At 60.3% G+C, this 18,052-nt stretch overlaps 3 protein-coding genes across 5 annotated transcripts; 1 reads left to right on the forward strand and 2 right to left on the reverse strand.

The window, feature by feature from the left end:
* The first annotated feature begins 7 nt into the window (after positions 1-7).
* On the forward strand, positions 8-4,582 carry RCCD1 (RCC1 domain containing 1). 2 transcript variants are annotated; one of them, XM_057369962.1, is made up of 7 exons: positions 8-239; positions 551-899; positions 2,913-3,034; positions 3,202-3,306; positions 3,455-3,607; positions 3,772-3,801; positions 4,005-4,582. In XM_057369962.1, the coding sequence occupies exons 1-7, from the start codon at positions 83-85 to the stop codon at positions 4,145-4,147; spliced, it is 1,059 nt and encodes a 352-aa protein (XP_057225945.1). In that variant the 5' UTR covers positions 8-82; the 3' UTR covers positions 4,148-4,582. The 2 variants fall into 2 exon arrangements, with proteins under 2 accessions (XP_057225945.1, XP_057225946.1); XM_057369963.1 differs by lacking the exon at positions 3,772-3,801.
* A 138-nt stretch (positions 4,583-4,720) lies between these two features.
* Positions 4,721-10,236, reverse strand: PRC1 (protein regulator of cytokinesis 1). Its single transcript, XM_057369967.1, has 14 exons — positions 10,169-10,236; positions 9,855-9,987; positions 9,328-9,450; positions 8,774-9,007; positions 8,524-8,694; positions 8,176-8,325; positions 7,793-7,940; positions 7,572-7,708; positions 7,255-7,350; positions 6,992-7,138; positions 6,545-6,655; positions 6,267-6,377; positions 5,509-5,694; positions 4,721-4,795 (listed from the first exon to the last, which is right to left on the reverse strand). Exons 1-14 carry the CDS (start codon positions 10,177-10,179, stop codon positions 4,721-4,723), a joined length of 1,833 nt encoding a protein of 610 aa, XP_057225950.1. The 5' UTR covers positions 10,180-10,236.
* A 325-nt stretch (positions 10,237-10,561) lies between these two features.
* VPS33B (VPS33B late endosome and lysosome associated) lies at positions 10,562-17,997 on the reverse strand. Of its 2 annotated transcripts, XM_057369960.1 has the most exons (23): positions 17,832-17,997; positions 17,605-17,685; positions 17,449-17,510; positions 17,255-17,304; positions 16,973-17,040; positions 16,723-16,768; positions 16,315-16,409; positions 15,901-16,005; positions 15,481-15,577; positions 15,274-15,351; positions 14,942-15,015; positions 13,941-14,027; positions 13,760-13,850; positions 13,504-13,578; positions 13,141-13,205; positions 13,019-13,073; positions 12,881-12,927; positions 12,438-12,570; positions 12,089-12,162; positions 11,470-11,571; positions 11,220-11,295; positions 11,031-11,147; positions 10,562-10,807 (listed from the first exon to the last, which is right to left on the reverse strand). In XM_057369960.1, the coding sequence occupies exons 1-23, from the start codon at positions 17,925-17,927 to the stop codon at positions 10,728-10,730; spliced, it is 1,854 nt and encodes a 617-aa protein (XP_057225943.1). In that variant the 5' UTR covers positions 17,928-17,997; the 3' UTR covers positions 10,562-10,727. The 2 variants fall into 2 exon arrangements, with proteins under 2 accessions (XP_057225943.1, XP_057225942.1); XM_057369959.1 differs by having other exon boundaries at positions 11,031-11,295.
* Positions 17,998-18,052: the final 55 nt, after the last annotated feature.

The raw sequence follows: 18,052 nt of genomic DNA on the forward strand, positions 1-18,052 counted from the left end.
GGCCTCTGTCTGTGTGTCTGTGTGTCTGTCCGCCCCTCTGCCGTCACCTCCGGTCCCTCCTCTCCCGGTGCCCGCCCCAGCCATGGCGGCGCCCGCCGGCGCCTGGCTCGTGTTCGGGTTCAGCCCCGAAGAGGCGGCCGGGGAGCCGGGGCCGGGGCCGGGGCCGTGGCGGCTGGAGGCGGGCCCCGAGGGGATCTTCCGCGTGTGGCCCGCCTGGAGCTACGTGGTCGTGGAGACCGGTGAGCGCCCCCGGCCCTCCCGGAGACCCGGTCCCAGTCCCTCCCGCGGGGCCAGTGCGGCCCTTGGCCGGCCTGTCCCGCTTCCTCTCGCCGCTCCCCGGGATGGCGGGTCCCGTTCCCACCCTGCGTTGCCGCGCCGGTCCCCTCGGTCCGTCCTGTCCCCCCCTTTCCCCGGGATGAGACCCCCCAGCCCTCCCGCCCCGCCGGTTCTCCGGTAACGGTCCCGTCCCGTCCCCCCAGACCCCTGGGCTGTCCCCGCCCCGTCCCCCGGGCTGTTCCCAGCGCCGGTCGCTGAGATGCCGCCGCGGCAGGCGCGGGGCTGGAGCTGCGGAGCGCGGGGCTGCGGCGGCGGCTGCCGGGCTGGGCCGARGCGCTGCCCTCCGAGACGCACCTGGTGCTGCGGGGCCCGGCGGCGGCCCGCGCCTGGCGGCGGGAGGAGGCGCTGAGGGGAGCGCTGCACGGCCAGCCCGCCTGGAGCCGGGAGCTGCCCCCGGAGCCCTGCCGGCCGCTGCCGCTCCTGCCCGGCGGCTTCGCCACGCCGCGGCCGCCGTTCTTCACCGCGCTGCCGGCTGGCGTGCGGGCCCGGCGGCTGGTCCTGGGCACGGAGCACGCCCTGGCGCTGGGCGCCGCCGGAGAGGTCTTTACCTGGGGCGGCGGCAGGTAAGCGGGGCACGGGGGTGCAGGAAAGGGGCGGGGGTTCTGGAACTCCAGGACAAACGCTGTGCTGTTGGAATGCAGAGGAAATGATGGGGATGCAGAAGTGGTGTGGGGGATATGGGAAGTCCTTTGCGGGGAGTGCAGGTGAGAGGATGCTGGAGTGGAGGTCACCTGTGCGGCTGTGTGCCCATTAGCCTGCACGTACTGCCTAGGACCAGGATAACTCTCCTGACCTTCCCGTGAGGGTGGTCTTGGGAATATGAGGTTACAGCTGAGACAGAGGTATCGGGGCACCAACTGCATTTGCCCCGTGCTCACCCCCATGGATTGGATTTGTCTCTTGCCTGAGCCGGGTCTGCCCCCTGTACAGGTATCCCAACTCACCGCTTCTCCCAGGGAGTGCTGGCCCGGCTGTGCCCCTTTTCCCACAGGGTCTGCCCTTGTTGGCCCCATGGGGATCTCTCTGTAGGTGCTGGGGCTCTGGCTGCAGTAGGGCCTCTGTTCTGACTTTTGGCTCTCTCAAGGCAGTCTTCAAGGATACTTGGGTCTCTGTGTGACCATCAAGGTCCCAGTTCTATCCCTGCTTCTCTGTAACTYGCCACACAGGCACCTGCTGGCACCAAAATTCTTGTGTTTCTGAACTGGAGATCGATTCTATCAGTCTGTGATGGTTTGGTGCCAGATCCCTCTGGTACAGCCTGTGGGAGAGGCATATTCTTGGGAACCCCTTGAGAAAAGCCTCCAGCCCCACAGCTACCTGCCAGCAGCTGAACTTGGGTGCATTTAACAACTGAAGTGGCATCACTCAGTTTATTCTCAGAAAGGTGTTTGTTGTTCTTTAGGGGTTGTCTCTGCATTTGCTGCCCCAGTCAGGTTTTCCCAGGGGGCTCTGGAGATCCTGGCCATGGGTTCTCCTGCCCTAGATCCCTGCGTTCTGCTGGTGCATAATGAGGCTTGGCCACAGGAACTCGTTGTTCTCATCTGTAGGGTGGAAGGGTTGCTGTGTTCTTTTTTGCTGCTTATGGAAGGCAAATCCAGCATTGATGATCAGTCGCTGTCACAGAGCTGTGTGCCCTGGCCCAGGGCCCTGCCTGTTTCTCACCACTCAGGAGTGTTTCACTCCCCAGTCCCTGTTCCTTGGTCACTGGCTCTGGGCTGGCTGGTAGCGAACACAACTCATGGCAAACACAACACTCAGTTTACATCAGCAGTTGTTGCTTTGCAGACACTACAATATTTGGTCCTTCTTGCCTTCCCTTCAGAGGAAAGGTTTCTATATTTGGAGATGTGTACTTGAGCATTAAGGTTTTGGAATTTGGTTGTTCAACACAGCTGAGAATCCTCTCACCCATGCCTGTGCCAGCTGTGCCCGCAATGTGGCAGCTCTGCTGTATGATAGCCAGGTGCTGGCCCAGCTCACCCCTTTGTAGTGCTGGCCGTGGTCACCATTGTCCTCTTATGAAGGAGTGCCTGGAGCCCCTTTCCCATTGCAGCCTGACCTTCCCTGCTCCTCAGCTCTCTGTGTCTCTTGGCCTCAGTCTTCTGCAGATTTCCCGTATGGAATGTGAAGAACCTTTCCAGTGCTATGCATCAGCMTGGTTGTTGACATCCTGAGCTGTCACACTGAAGCTCCCCAGACCAAACAGGCACCACTCTGCAGCAGCTGAACTGCTCCTCTCACCCCTGCAGCTCCTGTCAGCTCCTCCTGCTTCTGCCCCAGCTCTGACAACCCAAGCCCCTGGTGCTGTGTCCCATTGTTGTGTCCTGCTGACCCCTGGCTGTAACTGTGGTCAGCTGGTGCTGGGCATCGCTCTGCCACTGGCGCTTGGCTGTTCCCTGTTCCTAGAGTTGACCCTTCTRCTCAGCTGTGGTTGTTCCCTCAGCTGCCAAGGCTCTGCTGGCCTGGGGCTGGATTGGTGGCAGTAGGAAGGGCTTTGTGGGGCTGTAGGCAGGAGGCACGGGAGCTGGAGGCAGTGGGATATGGGCGTGTCTGTCTGTCCCTGTGTGTCCCTGCAGGCACGGGCAGCTGGGCCACGGGACGCTGGAGTCGGAGCCACAGCCGCGGCTGGTGGAGGCACTGGCGGGGGTGCCCATGCAGGCGGTGGCGGCCGGCGGGTGGCATTCAGCCAGCGTGAGCGGTGAGGGGCTGGGCTGGGCACAGGAGGTTGGGATGCTGATTGGGTCCCTGGTGGGACCTGGCTCAGGTAATACGGGGTGCTGGTGTCCCTGGAAGCACTCTGTGCTGCCACCGAGTGGGGCTCAGGGTTAAGCTCTGCCCTGATGCATTTTCTGCCCCGCCCCACAGAGGCAGGAGACCTGTATATGTGGGGCTGGAACGAGTCGGGGCAGCTGGCTCTGCCCTCCAAAGCGCTGGTGGAAGAGCGGGCGCAGGATGAGGACATGGGTGCAGGTAAGTGCTGCTGGCTGGGCTGGGGGCAGCGTGGCTGGGTCCCTGCACAGCCCCAGCAGCTTGATGCCGGACCAGTGTGGTTCGAGCCTGCAAACAATGCTGGTGGTACCCAGTCACTGCTGAGAGCGGGGAGTTGGCTCTTCTGCAGGAAACACCAAGCGGATGCCCTGCCGGGAGCAGTCGGCTGCTGCGGATGCTGAATTCATCTCCATCCAGGCGTTCCCAGCACTGCTGGATCTGCCACAGGATCTGGAGGTCAGCACAGTCAGCTGTGGGTCCCGACACACAGCCGTCATCACACGTGAGTGCCCAGCAGGGCAGGGGCCAGTGCCTCTGAGGGGCAAGGGGGCTGAGGGGAGCCAGGGCTCACCAGGACCCGGTGGGTAGTGGCCCTGGGAGTAGGGGGAGGACAGTTAGGGGCCGGAGCTCATTGGGTGCTGGCTGATGGTGCCATCCCTGTTGCAGGAGGCGGGGAGCTCTACACCTGGGGCTGGGGTAAGTGACACCTCTGCTTTGGGACCATACAAACTCCCCAGGAACAGCTTCTGGTTCTTGTTYTCTCACCCTTGGCTCTTTTGTCGCTATACGAGTCCTGTTTGTACGGAGGGCTCTTGTGCTCCCTCTCTCCTCACAACCACCAGAAGCAATTGGTCTGTGAGGCCCCAGGACCACATTGTGTCATGGCTGTGTGTTTGCAGGTAAATACGGACAGCTGGGACATGGGGACAACACCAGCTCTGACCGGGCACGCTGTGTCGAGCACCTGGTGGCCAAGGGGTTGCGGGCAGAGGAGGTGGTATGTGGGCCCTGGACCACCTACGTACGTGTGCTGGAGCAGTGAGGGTCCTGAAACCTGCAACCCATGGCTGCTGCCAGAGGAGAATGAGGGTGAGCTCTGCTCTGCAGCACCAGCCCCAGGACCACTGTGTCCTCGGGGCCAGGGCAGGCAGCCCCATCACAGAACAGGATCGGGCTGAATTTTCAGCCAGTCAGGATGAAAATGGAAGCACCAGACTTTTTGGCCAATTGGGGCACGGATTGGAGCTGTAGCTCTTTCAGCCACAGGATGCAGATGCAAGGACCACATTTTTCAGCCATCAGGATGTGGATTGGAGCTGCTGGACTTGATTGGCTGGAAAAGCTGCATCCTCAGCTCGGTTCCTGATTGGCTGAGGCTCCCCAGAGCCACACCCTGAGATTTTGGGTTGCCCCAACCCTTCCATTGCCTTCTCCCTCCACASAGGGACCCAGCAAATACACTCAGAGGTGGGGGCTGTACAGGGACTTTATTCACAACATCTAGAAAAATTTTTTAAATAAAAGCACATTTCTAAAGCAGCAATGAAGGGGAGGATTATTGTGGAGTGGAGATGCTGCAGGCCTTGCAGGGGTTGACGCCAGGAGCAGGGGCTGATCACAGGGCGGTGTTGGTGGTGGAGTTGAGGACACGAGAGGTGCTTTCAAAGCTGGAAGCCTTTGAAAGTTCGCGCTGTAGGAACAAGTGCGAGAGGGGGATGAGGGAAGGGAGGGGACAGCAGGGAGGGGGTTCCTGCCTCATGGTTCAGTGGGGAAGCAGGGAGGGCARGCCTGGCTGCCAAAAGGAGATGGAATAGAAATGAATATGCAASTRTGTAACTTGTAGCAAATGAACATTAATACCTTTGTCTGTTAGAATGTATAAAGAAAAAAATTTTTGGTAGTGTCACACAAGGGTTAAGCTCAGGCTCAGCCTAGCCTGATGGRAGGACAGAGACTGCAGTGCCCAGGRCCCCYAAGGTCCCTAATTCTGAGAGAGGAAAGCCCCATCCACTARCAGAGAGCTGGGGCAGCCCCACCCCCCAGCCTCTGCTCACTGCACCACCCCAGAGACCACTGGAGAAGGTGGGACTGAAGCAGTGTCCACTCCTGGGCTCAGCTCAGGGGCTCTGCCTTGGGTCTGCCCCTGCACAGGAGTGCCGACCCCAGCCTGTCCCCTGTGCTGTGGTCTGTCCCAGCTGGCTGTTCCGGGCCCTCCACCACCAACTCTGAAGTTCTCCGTGGGGAGTCACAAGCAGGGGCAGGAGCAGCTGCCCTTGAGAGGACATGGTGGGGACACTGTGTGGGGACACTGGGGGGACACAGCCCCACGGGGTGCTGGGACAGGAGGGAGCAAAGGTCCTGTGCTGCGCAGTGAGGGGTGTGGGGTTAGAAGAGGTGAATTACCGCAAACTCAGAATAGGTGCTGGCAACAGTACTAACGCTGTGGTTACGCTGGGCAAGGGCTGTGGGGGTGCACCCACCACTCAGGGTGGTTCCATCCAGCTGGGACATGTTTTCCTTGTTCCGTTCCCTCAGCCTGGGTCGGGGGGGCTTCGCTGCCATGCGGCTGGGAGTCCGGGCCCGGCCAAACTGTGGAGAAGGGACAGTTATGGAATGCAGGAATTGAGCAGAGGCAGGAGAGCTGTGGCAGCTTCACTACCCATCACTCTGCAGAGCTAGAGAAGTGCCAGGAGCTCTCCAGAGTTTGGGTCCAATTCTGGTCCTTGAAAAATACAGGACAGAATTACAGAATCCTAGAATGGTTTGGGGGGGAGGGGACTTTAAAGCCCATCTTGTTCCATCCCCCTTTTATGGGCAGGGATGCCACACACTAGACCAGAGTGCTCAGACCCTGTCCAACAGCACACCCACATTTTGAAGGTCCCCCAAGCTGCAGGCTCAGCCCTAAAAMCAGAAATACACTAGAAATCTGGGCTGGAGGAAGATTTCCTGCCACCCTCCTCTTCCCTCGGGTCCCAGAAAGACCCCAGCAGGATGGCAGTAGCCTCACAAAGCAGACTGTTAACAAACGGGTTTCTGTCCCCCAGGAGCTCAGCAGGAGAGGCAGTGAACATGAGGTGACAGCAAGAAGAGCTGAACACCTCAGCTCATCTGTCCCTTCCAGCCCAGCCCCAGGCAGGGACTCCCCCAAGGCCCCTTACCTTCTTCCCGGAGGGTGGCAGCCGAGATGTGGGTGAGTGGGAGATGGTTCCCCCAAAGGCTGAGCGAACCGTGCTGTTGGGGGTGGCGCTGGCAATGGAGGTGCCGTGGAGCTGAGGAGAAAGCAGAGCACGTCACAAGGGACATCTTTCCATGGAGTTGCAGCATCCTAACACCTTCCCCCACCTCCCACGGGGCCAAAGGCTGTGTTCCCGCCCAGGGAGAGCTCAGCTCCAGGCAGGACCCCAGTGTATCACACTGCTYTGCAGGGACATTTTACCTTGCTTACTTTGGCAGGTGTGTGGGGGCTGAGCATGCGCCGTTTAATGGGTGTCCGTGGGGTGCTGCCGTAGAGCATCTCTGTCTCTATTTGCCGGCTCTTCTTCAGGTGCTGTGGGAAACAGCTGCACTTACACACCTAAGCACCATGGAGCTGGTGCATCTGTGACACTGCCAGTGGGCACTGCCCTGCTGACAGCCTGGCACAGCAGGAATTTCATCAGAGATTTACAGTATCCAGCGCCTGGGGCTAGAAAGGGGCTCGGCCCACAAGGCTGTGACAGCAATGAGTGCCTGCCCCACTGCCTGCCACTTCCAGGCTGGGAATGAGCAGGCAGAGCCCAGGGCAGTGGCTGGGGCCCAGCAGGGACTCCCCTAAGCTGGCATTCTTAGGCAGGAGTCAGGGACACACCCAGGCAGGAGCCCACACGCTCAGCTCTGTACTCACCCGCTCCTGCTTCTCCTTCTCCTTCTCCAGACGATATAGCTGCCACTGCTCTGACACGTACTCCAAGAACTGCTGCCCCTTCACCAGGAAARCTCCCTCAAATTCCTGCTCCCAGGTCTGAATCTTTCTCTCCAGCTCCTCCTGCAGCTGCTCAGGACATGAGGACAGTGTAGGGGCTGCCCTGGATGCAGGTGTCCCCACACCCAAGGATCCCTTTTCCTCTGTCACTGTGACCACAGGCCCTTCCCCAGGGCTGCACCTACCCTGGATAGTGTCTTCTGCAGCTTTGCTCGCTGCTTCTCCTCCTTCAGCAGGTTCCCTCCACGATTGGTGAAGCGACTGGGGTCATTTGCTTTACTCTGGTGGAGAAGGGGGGGTCAGGAGAGACACAAATATACCACCCAGTCCCCTCAACCTCATGTGGTAAAGGCCCCAGAGGAGGCAGCCCTTCACARACATCCCAGCACTTGAGACTCCATCCCTGCCCAGTGCCTCTCTGCTGCTTCCCAGAGTGCTCTGCCCACGAGAGCAGAGGTACACACTGACCCATGAGCCAGCATGCTCCTGCCTGGACAAATACCTCCAGCTCCAGGAACAGCTTCCAGTTCTCCTCCCACTTCTGAACAGCCTCAAACAGATCTTTGTGTGTTTCATAGTAGATCTTCATCTTGCCCACCTCAGCGTCATGCAGCTCAAGCAGGGTCTCTGTGTAATCCTCTGGAAGGGCACAACAGCCAAATCAAGGGGCTGCCAGAACCCCTGGGATCCCTCCCCAAAACTGCCTGGCCAGCCAGCACCCACCATCATAGAAGGGACTGAAGCCTTCTCTCTGCTCCTGGCTGTAGAAGCATTTGTCCCAGTAGTCAGCCAGCTCTGCCCGGATTGCATGGATCACAGATTTCATATTCTGTAGCTTCAGCTCCTCCAGATGGTCCACTTCCAGCTGCAACTGTCCCCAGGACCAGAGCATAGGTCAGGGAAGAAGAGCAGAACAGAATTCATCTTCTGCATGAGCCACTTTCTAAAATGAGGCAGCTGCCAGCACCAACCTCCAGCTCCTCCTTCCATGAGGGCAGAATTTGGCCTGCTCCCCTCACCCCTGACTGAGCAAATGGGGGCATGAGATCCCCAGGAGCTGCCGTCCCCACCCAGCCCTCCCACCGTAAATGCAGCAGGGCTCTTACAGCTCTCCTCGTTTTGACTTTGGACCCAGCCATGTGCACAGCTGAGGACTTTCTCTCCTCCTCTGRGATCTGCAGCCTCTCCCAGAGTGCGACGATCCTGGCACGCAGCTGCTCACACACAGCCTCATTCAGGGCCCGCCGGGCTTCCAGCTGGAGGGAGCACAGCAGGGGTCAGCACAGCCTTTGCTCAAAGCCACACTCTTGGCATACTACATGTCCTCCAGCCCCCTGAAAAGAGTGCTCTAGCACACAACCTTGCCCAAAACGTAGTGGTTGCCCTCAGGTCACGATGGCAGCTGCTGTCAGGACACACAGCAGCCCCCAGCGCTCCCTCAGAGCCTGACATACCTGCTTGAGCAGGTTCTGAAGGGCCATAATGTTGTCCTCGGACAGGCAGAACGATTCCTCATCCTCACACACCACATCTCGCTCAAAGCTGGTGTCTGGGGTATGGTCCAGCTCCTCCATGAGCAGAATGATCTGACGYTTGTTGCTGACAAATTCTTCCCATCTTTGCTCCTGGGGGTGAGACCAGCATCAGGAAACAGGGCCCCTCCCTTGCAGGCCCCTCAGTGACACCCTCACGCTCCATGCTCACCTTCAGGGTATTGAGAGAGGCCACATGGCGCCGGTAGCGGTCCAGATCTTCCAGGCTGGGCACACTGCCGCTGTCGATGCTGAACAGAGCTGTGCACAGGATGTCACACAAGTCTCGGTCCTGATCCTGCAGGGCCTTCAGCTCCTGCTTCCGGTCCCGCTTCTGCTTCTGCAGCACCTCCACACGTGTGCGCAGGTTCTTCTCCATCTGCAGGATGGTGCTTTCCTCCTCTGTCTGCAAGAGGCCAAAACTAAGCTCAGTTCCACACCTCTCCCACACCTTCAGGCTTCTTAAACAAAGACCAGGGCCACAACGTCTGTGTCTGAGCAAGATGTTCTCCAGGAAGGTGCAAGAACACCAGCAACACACAAAACAAGGTGCTGGACAGCACCACAGAATTACCCACCAATGCCTGGCCTGTGAGGAGCCACAAAGCCCCCGGCTCTACCAAGCACTTGGAAAAACAGTTTTGAATAGATATTCGCCTGGGTCCTAGAGACACCCAAGCAGAGGTCTGACAGCAGCACTGCTGCCAGCAGGAYCCCAGATCTCACCTCAAAGGGGCTCAGCTGGAGCTCCCTGCACAGGGTGTCCAGCTCCTTCCGACACAGGGCGATGCTCTTCAGGAGACGCTCCTTCAGGCTTTCCTCCTCTGCCACCATCATGTCCAGGAGACTCTGCAGCAGAGGTGTGGTTAGACACAGGGCGTGGGAGTAGAGAGTGGGCGGGGGACATGCAGGGAGAGTGGGTAGGACACATGCAGGGAGAGTGGGTAGGACAGCAGGACCACCGCTAGAGACCCACTGCTGGGCCCGAGCGAGGTGTGGGCAATGCGGGGAGCCCAGTGGGACGGTACTGCACAGGACGAGGGCAGAGGCGCAGTAACAGTCGGGCAGGGATGCCCGGGTGCTCCCAGCAGACATGGCCAGCCCCTCCCTGGGGCCCCGAGGGAACAGTCTTGGGTGAGCTCACCCCGAGCTGCTCGGGTCCCGGGGCTCCCGCTGCAGCTGCAGCAAGTACGCGGCTCAACAGAAGACCGGTGACCCCGCCCCACCACTGGGATCCCCACCCCGCCYCTCACCTTGATGTGCTTCTTGACCACGTCAGTGCGCTCCAGGCGCTGCTCCTCGGGAATACCGATCTCTTCCCAGATGTCCCGCAGCGCCGCCATGGCCCGGTTCAGGCAGGACGCGGCCTCGGCCGCCAGCACCTCGCTGAGGGCACCGCGGGCCGTCAGTGGCCAGGGACAGGCCCAGGGCCCCAGACCCCCCCCGCCCCAGCCGCCGCCCGTCCCGGTGTGACTTCCTGACCCAGTCCCCCTGGCGCTTTCGTCCAGCCGTGACCCCCAGCCCCGGTTCCCCCCGGTTTGTTCCCCCCGGTCCCCCGTTCCCGAACCTTTTCCTCATCGCTCCGCGCTGCGTTGCCGCCGCTCCGCCGATTCGAACTCCCCTCCCGGCCGCACCGATTGGCTACCGCACCACCACGGCCCCGCCCACAACCGCCACCCGGGCCGCGCCCCCCGCGCCTCCGCCCCGCCCCAAGCYGCTCCCCAGCCAATGGGAGTGGAGAGCCCTCGGCTCTTCCAACCAATCCGGAGCGAGAGCGCCGCCGCCCTGACGCATGTAACGGCGCCACCGCGCGCTCACGATTGGCAGTGGCCCCGTGAGCGCGCACGGGAGCTCGTGCACCCGCCCGGGCGGTGCCTGCGCGTCTCCGCGCATGCGCTGGAGGTTCACCGAGAGCCGCCCCTCGGCCCGCACCGCCCCCGAACAGCGCCCCCGCCACACACACACACAGAGACACACACACACACACACACACACACACACACACACACACAGACACACACACACACAGACACACACACACACAGACACACACACACACACACAGCGCCAGGCCGGGTCGGGGTCAGCAAAGCTCTTTACTGGCAGGCTTCCCTCGGCACCCTCCCTCAGGCCTTGGCCTCAATCATGGCCTCCATCATGCGGGCGCTGTTGGTGATGGCCGTGGTCAGGAAGATGAACTTGCACCCTGCAGGAGAGGCCAGTCGGTGCCCCAGCAGTGCTGTGGGGGAGCCGACACTCCCAGCCCTATCCCGGCCCATTTTCCAAGAGAGCCGTGTACCTCACCACCCTCTTCCCCATGGGTTTTGGCCAGTGCTGGTCCCTGAGCACAGACCCTGCTTGGCTGCATGCTGCAATGGCAGGATCCCCAAGCTCCTGCCTGCTCTCTGCCCTTCCCAGGCTGCACCTACCTCTCTCCTTCCCCAGGAAGCGGAGGGCTGCAATCTCAGAGAAGGTGCAGCCCCCCAGAAARACGGCGAGAACAACACGTTGGGAGTCCCAGGCAGGGTTGTCTTCCACAGCGCTGTCTGCATAGGGAAGAGTGCTGTAGGACATACCACTCCCCACCCTCACCACCCCCAGCTCACCCCTACCACTACCTGACACACAGAACTCATTGCCATTGAGCAGCCGCACCACCTCCTCCAGGCCCTGCCAGCCCCGGCGCTCCAGCACCTGAAGGACAGGGGGGTGTCAGGCTGGGTGCTGGGCACTGCTCAGGAGGCTCAGAGCAGTCAATGAACACCATCAGCCCTTGCCCTAAACAGAGGGACCCCTGCTGGAGTCCACAAAAGGAGATGGGGGCTCAAGGGGATGTGCCCGGCTCTCTCCAGTGCCAGGTGAGCTCACCTGCTCAATGATCTTGCAACTCAGGGGCACATAGGCCCCACTGAAAACATACGCCATGTCCCGAGGCATTTTGAGGTCATACTCGCCATCCAGACGAGGGATCTGCAGAGACAGGTGACACCAGGGGTACAGGACCTGGCTGTTTGGGGCCTCAACCCCCCCAGAGGTGCAGGAGTGAGGAGGGACAGACACTTGGAGTACAGCTCTGTCCCCACCTCCTGCCTGCCACGCCAGAGCCAGGATTGCATGGCCTAGGTGGGCTGTGCAGTGGAGGCCAGGGACAGAAATGTCACCTCACYAGCACCCTAGGACCTCTCATTACCTCAGGACAGAGCAAACAGGGCTGCCTGCCCATTGCCACTGCTGTGTTTGAAGCAGGCAAGGAAAGCCCCAGCCCTGCACCACACTCACAGGGCTCAGGGTCAGGGCACAGTCGGAAGCTGGCAGTGGCCCCCAGCCCTGGGGAGGAGCTCCCAGGCTGCCTGGAGCAGCTGCAGCAGCTCCAGCCCTRAGCTGTGTGTCCCTGAGGTGCTGAGCCTGCAGCCCAGGCACAGGCACAGGCTAAGCAGAGCTCTGCTCTTTGGGCACTGTGGGCAGCCAGCACCCCACGAGGACGTACCAACCCCAGCTTCTTGCTTATGGCTCGGAAATTACTCTTTCTGGCCAAGGAATTAAACGCATCTGTGATCTTTCCTGGAAAAYATGACAAAGAGAAATATCTTAAGAGGCTCTGGATCCCAAAGCCAGGCTGGCAGAGATGTGCAGAGCTGCATACTCTGGAGAATGGCCGTGGTGGCTGCCAGCCTCAGTGCCCCCACAGCAGAGCTCACTGCCCTGCCTGCAGCACCATCACTGGAGACACACTTGGTGCTTGCAACCCACACGTTTGCCATGTGCTTCCAGCCAGATCTGAGGCAGCAGSGCCCCTTCCCGGGTTCCCAGGGACATGGGGCAGTGTGCTGGCTCACCTGCAGCACGGTCTGTCACCAGCTTGCTGACTTTGCTCTCCACGGCCGTCAGGGTCTCCCCGGCTGACTGCTCCGTCAGCAGCCCGATGCGCTTCAGGTTGTGGAAAGTCAGCAAGTGCTCGGGCCCGTAACTCTGGGAATGGGGCAGCTGCATCAGTGTGGAGTCCCGTGTGTGAGCATGGGGAGCAGACAGGGTGTCCCCACTGCGGGGGGGGGGTGTCCCCTGTGCCTGTCCTCCACAGGCACAGGGCAGGGGCACGTAGAGCCTGGGGCTCACATGGAGCCTGTGGAGGCAGGGCTATCCTGTAGACTGCCTGGGGATGCTGAGGCTCATGAAGAGCCTGTGGAGGCAGGGACCATCCCCCCTCATGGCCAGAACCACAGGAAGGGGAACCTCCATCTGACACAGCTCTTGCTTTGAAGTGACTGCCCAGGCCCCTCACCTGCAGGTACTGGGTTTTCAGGGAACGGTAGTCCTTGGGGATGAGACCTGTGGGGAGAACCAGGTGAGTCTCATGCCAGGGCTGGGGCTCAGAGGCCGCCCTGGCCCCCGCTCTGGCCCAGCACAGCTGGGCACTCACCATTTTCTGTGATGGACAGGAGGCACATAAGGCGCAGGCTCTCGATGGGGGACACCTGTGGGGAGCAGGCAGTCAGCTGGAGCAGAAGGGGGCAGCTGGAGTAGGCATCCCCATGGTCTCACCTGCCGGTCAATGTGCTCTTCGATGAAGCTGGTACTCTCACGGATGTCAAAGCCCTCCAACAGTGCTGTGGCAGGGGCAAAGGCAGCCTCACTGCAGGGCTCTTGCCAGCTCACTGAGCTGGTCTGAGCTCTGGGCTCAGCTGCCCTCCCAAAGCCCCAGGGAATGGGGCCCTCACTCCASCACACAGAAGGTGCAGCCTGACCCTACTCAGGCTCTTGAGACAGCCCCAAAAAAAGGGACTGGGAGAATGCTGGCCATGCAGGAACACTCAGGAGTGAGGCTGCCTGGGCCTGGGGCAAGCGAGGCCATGGGTCTGACTGGGATGGGGGTAGGCACAGATAGGAGCACAGAGCAGCACTCACAGTGTTCAGCCTTGATGGTCTCCTGGAAGTCCTGCTTGGTTTTCTTCTTCATGATAGACTCACAGGCACCAATATCTACACAACCAAGAGACACAGCKGCTTTGGAGGGGAATGGGCTCTGTGGGCACTGGCACACACCAACAGCTCCTGACCTGCCCCTCCTGGGCACATTCAGGGCCCCCCAACCCCCCACTTTTCCCAGAGCTCCAGCACTGGCAGTACAGCCAAGGGTCCCTCCCTCCCSTCAGGCTCCTACGCAGACTCAGCAGGCGATGCTCCTGCTTCAGTCCTTTCAGTTCCTGGGACACAAAGTCCTTCATTTGCTTGATGTCCATGCCCCGGCGCCGCTGCGGRAGGGAGAGCATGGGGATCATGATCATGGCCTGGCTGCAGAAGGACAGTGCCGCAGGTGTCCTGCACGGCAGGGTGACACTCACATCATACTGTGCCTGCAGGTTCCGTGACTTCTGGCTCAGGAAGCCAAACACGCTGGAGAAGTGCTCATTGCGAATCTGGCTGAACACCTGTGGAAGCACCACAGCGGTCAAGCCCCAGCCAGCTGCAGCCCTGCACAGACCCCAGGGCCAACACTCCCCAGCAACCTGCACAGCACATTGGCCATGTGGCACCTGTGCCCCAAAACACTAGCTGGTGGCACAGCAGCCTGTATTGGTGCATCMCTCTGACCCAGGACACACCATGATCTGAGAAATGCTCCTTACGGAGCAGCCTTGATCAACAGCACCGAGGCTGAGCTCCTCTCCAGCTTAGCAGAAACCTCTGTTTCCAGGAACTAGTACTGCCTAATGAGCTCCTGCTTTTTAATGAACAGCCTGGGAAACTCACTTTTGTAATGTGAAAATCCAAGTGGAGTAATATTTTCTTTATGAAATTCCATAGTTAGATAACACCCTGAATTGTGGCCAGGGTGGAAAATTACTATGAACCTTGTGACTCAACAGGAGGGTCTTCCATATTCCTTTCTATCCTTACCCTTTCCTATCCTTTTCATTCCCCCTCATTCCCCACCTCCACCTCCACGTATATATTTTTGGGTTGATTTTGGTTTGGATTAATTGATTTGTAATTTTTGTTCACCTTTTGTCTGTGTGCTTTATAACCATTTAAAACTTAGCCAACAAATTTTGTCATGTTGCAGCTCTTACCTGAAACCCGTTTTTGCCAACACCTTGGCCAGTGATTGCTTAAGCAACCTTAAAACACTCATTTGTGACACAGCCCTCCATGCAGGGACTCTTGACAGGTTCAGAAGAAGTGGAGCTGCAGCCCCAGACCACGTTTCTCTGGTCTCTCTGCCTAAACCCACACTCTGGAGACCCAGCAGCCACCAGCCACTCCTGCTCAGGTTTAGGGGAGGGAATGGTCTGCTCTGCCTCCTCCCAACAAGGGATCTCCCCTAAGGCTTGTGAGGACTCACTTTGTCCTGGGAATTGAGCAGCACTTTAATACTCTTGTCAGAAGAGGTGACATCCGGCCCAAAATCCACGCTGCCTGCAGGGAAAAGTGAGGAGCTGCTTTGTCCCAGACACAGCAATATTCCCACATGCACAAGCTTTGCTGTAAAGAAGCAGTAGAGCYGGGGGAAGCCAGCCCAGTCACTTGGTCAGAGTGAGGGTTGTCCCTGTAGATGCCTCCAGCAGCACACCACACTGGACCATCGTGGTGGCAATGCCAGGCATAATCCCTGCAGATGCTGTCCAGCTGTGTGCAGCACCCCGTGCTGCCCTGTCACCGTCCCCAGTCACCTACCACACTTGATGCGGAASGTATCGTCCACGAGCCCCTCGTAGACCACCTGGGAGCACAGCGCTGTCACATAGTCCACATCTGCAAGGAGAGCCAGAGCCAGGCTGCTGTCCCACTCTTCCTGCCACTCCACACAGGCTTTCCCTGCCCCTCTGCGGGACCTGCTGCCCAAACTGCTCGCCCCTGGCCACTGCCCTTGCCCCAGCCCACCTCTGTCCATGAGGAAAACATGTCCAATCTCAGGCTTCCTGCCCTGGCCTTCGCTSTCGCTCTCCTCCTCCAAGTCCCGCCACAGCTCGTAGCTCATCTGTGAGGGGCAGAGGGTGCCAAGGCGGGGGAGCAGCACCAGGCTCCCCCCAAGGGCCCTGCCATGCAGTGGGGCTGAAAACCAAGGCCAAGCACAAATGCTCTCCCTCCAGGGCATGGTGGGCTCTGCCACACACCAGCAAGCAGCAGCCACCACTCTGCTGCCCACCTTAGCAYATGAGACCTCCCAAAAATCTGCCCAGGAGGAGGTATAAACACAGTGCCGCCTGTGTGGTGACATGCTGCCACCCAGCTGATGGGGTTCAGGTCCCCGCAAACTGCACCCGTGATGGGGACCAAAGGGACCCCTGGCGCCAGCCACACCTTCGCACAGCGGCCGATGCCGTAAGTCTTCCCAAAAGGGCCATACAGGGAGTTCAGCAACTGTAGGGCTCTGGCRACGGGGTTGATCCAGCGGTGATCTCCCTCCTGTGGGACCAGGGAACGAGTGTGGGTAGCTGGCTGGGAAGGACTGCCATGGCAGGGGACTGGGATGGGGACAGAGCGGGCCCTGTGCTGGGAACTTCCAGGAGGAACGTGATGGGATGTCCTGAAGCTGCTCATCATGGAAAAGCCACTCCCCGACAAAAACCACCCCTAGGCACACACAGGGCCCGCCCTGCAGGCTGAGGGGCTGAGCAGGATGTCACACCTGCTCTCCAAACAGCACCTTGTCCCCAGCCCCACTGAGGCACAAGGGACAGGATGGSCTGTCACCCCTCTCAATGTCCCACTGACCAGGAAGTAGTCACGGAAGAACTCAGGCAGCTCCATGCTGATGATGTCTTCATCCAGGGGCAGCAGGTAGAATGACCATTCATCGCAGGTGACATCTGGGTTTGGAACAGGGTTACGGGACAGTTATGCAAGATGAGCCCCAAGAATCACAGCAGCCCCAAAATAAGGCATGAGGAGCTCCAGACACAATGGGTGGCAGGACCCTCTCTTCTCTTCTCAGGCAGAAGAGAGGGACTGATGCTGTGGCAGGCACATACCTGCCCGCAGGCTGGCAGCCAGCCAACCTCAAAAGAACCCACGTTCCCTGCCCATTTTCCTGTCCCTGCCCACAGAAGGATCCCAGCACTGGGATTTAACTGGGATCCTGCAGCGTTAGCTACCCCGAGCCAGCACTGCAGCTTTACTCACCACCAAAGACCCCCTCTTCCTCCAGCACCATCTCACAAGCATAGAACTGGAAGGGAAGGGGAGACCCTCAGGGCCAGGCAGGCTCTGAGCAGGAAAAGCTCTGGGGGGGCTGCTTCTTTCCCAGGTGTTGTACGTGGGTTTACTTAAACACTTATGGGTTGGAAACAAAGAACTTTTGGTGTCTGTAGAAGGGGTGGAAGATGCAAAAGCTGGGCAGGTACAGACTGACAGGGGAACAGGCAGCACTGACCTTTTGGGGGCTGAAGATGATCTTGTACTTTCTGCTCCTCCCTGACATCTTGTCAGCGTTGATAATATCTGTGGACACCCCGCAAAGACCCTGTACAGCTGCCCACCCTGCCAGGCACCGCTGCCCTGGGCCCATGGTCCCTTGGCTCACAGGGATCGATCACCCCAGGCACGAGTGAGACCCCGGGCACAGGACTCGCTGAGAGCCTCTCTCAGACCTAAACACAGCAGTGCAGAGCACCAGACCCGGGTGAGAGGCACCTGCCTCTGGGGCCACACTCACCGGCGATGAACCTCATCGTCCTGACCCGCGGCCGCACCAGGAAGCAGAACCTGCATCACAGAGGGGAGCGAGGGGCTCCTTGTAGCCGTCCCTGCCTGGCCCGGACCCTCCTCTCCGCAGCTCCGCTCGAGCAGCAAGAGGTCCAGCAGAGGCGCGTTCTGAGCCGCGGGCAGTGTCGGCGCCGGGGCACTCACTGGTCGCTGGCGCCGGCAGCCGGCCGGGTCTCCACCTTGTACAGCTTGTCCACGTCGTGCTGCTGCGGGGACAGGGCGCGGGTTCGGCGCGGGTTCAGCGCGGGCGGGGGCGGAGGGCAGGGGCGGCCGGGGCCGTCCRACCGGACCCCGCAGTACCTTCAGGATGGACACGTTGGCGATGCGGTCCAGGGGGCTCATCAGATCGGCCTCGATGAACAGGTCCTTCTTSCCGGGGAGCTGCGGGCAGACAGGCGTGGGACGCCATCCACCGGCTGCCCCGCCTGACCCCGACTCCCGATCCCCAACCCCAGGGCCGAYACCGATCCCGCCGATTCCCTACGCCCGCCCCGGTGCGGGATCCYTGGCCTAGGTGCCCCCCAGACCTGCTCCAGCAGGTAGACGAGCTGGTCCCGCGCCAGCCGCTTCAAGATGCCGAAGTCGGGCGGCTCGGGCGCGTCGCGTCGCCCGGCGAGAGCCATGGTGGGGCCGGACCGGCACCAGGAACCCCCGRGCGCGGGTGCGGAGCGGGCGGAACTCGGCGGCGGCGGAAGCGCGCGGTGCCATAGCAAGCGATGGGACGCCGAGCGCTGCGTGTTTCGCGTTT

This window comes from Malurus melanocephalus, unplaced genomic scaffold (assembly GCF_030028575.1).
Source record: "Malurus melanocephalus ecotype Western Australia unplaced genomic scaffold, MMel_1.1 scaffold_116, whole genome shotgun sequence".
NCBI lineage: Eukaryota > Metazoa > Chordata > Aves > Passeriformes > Maluridae > Malurus > Malurus melanocephalus.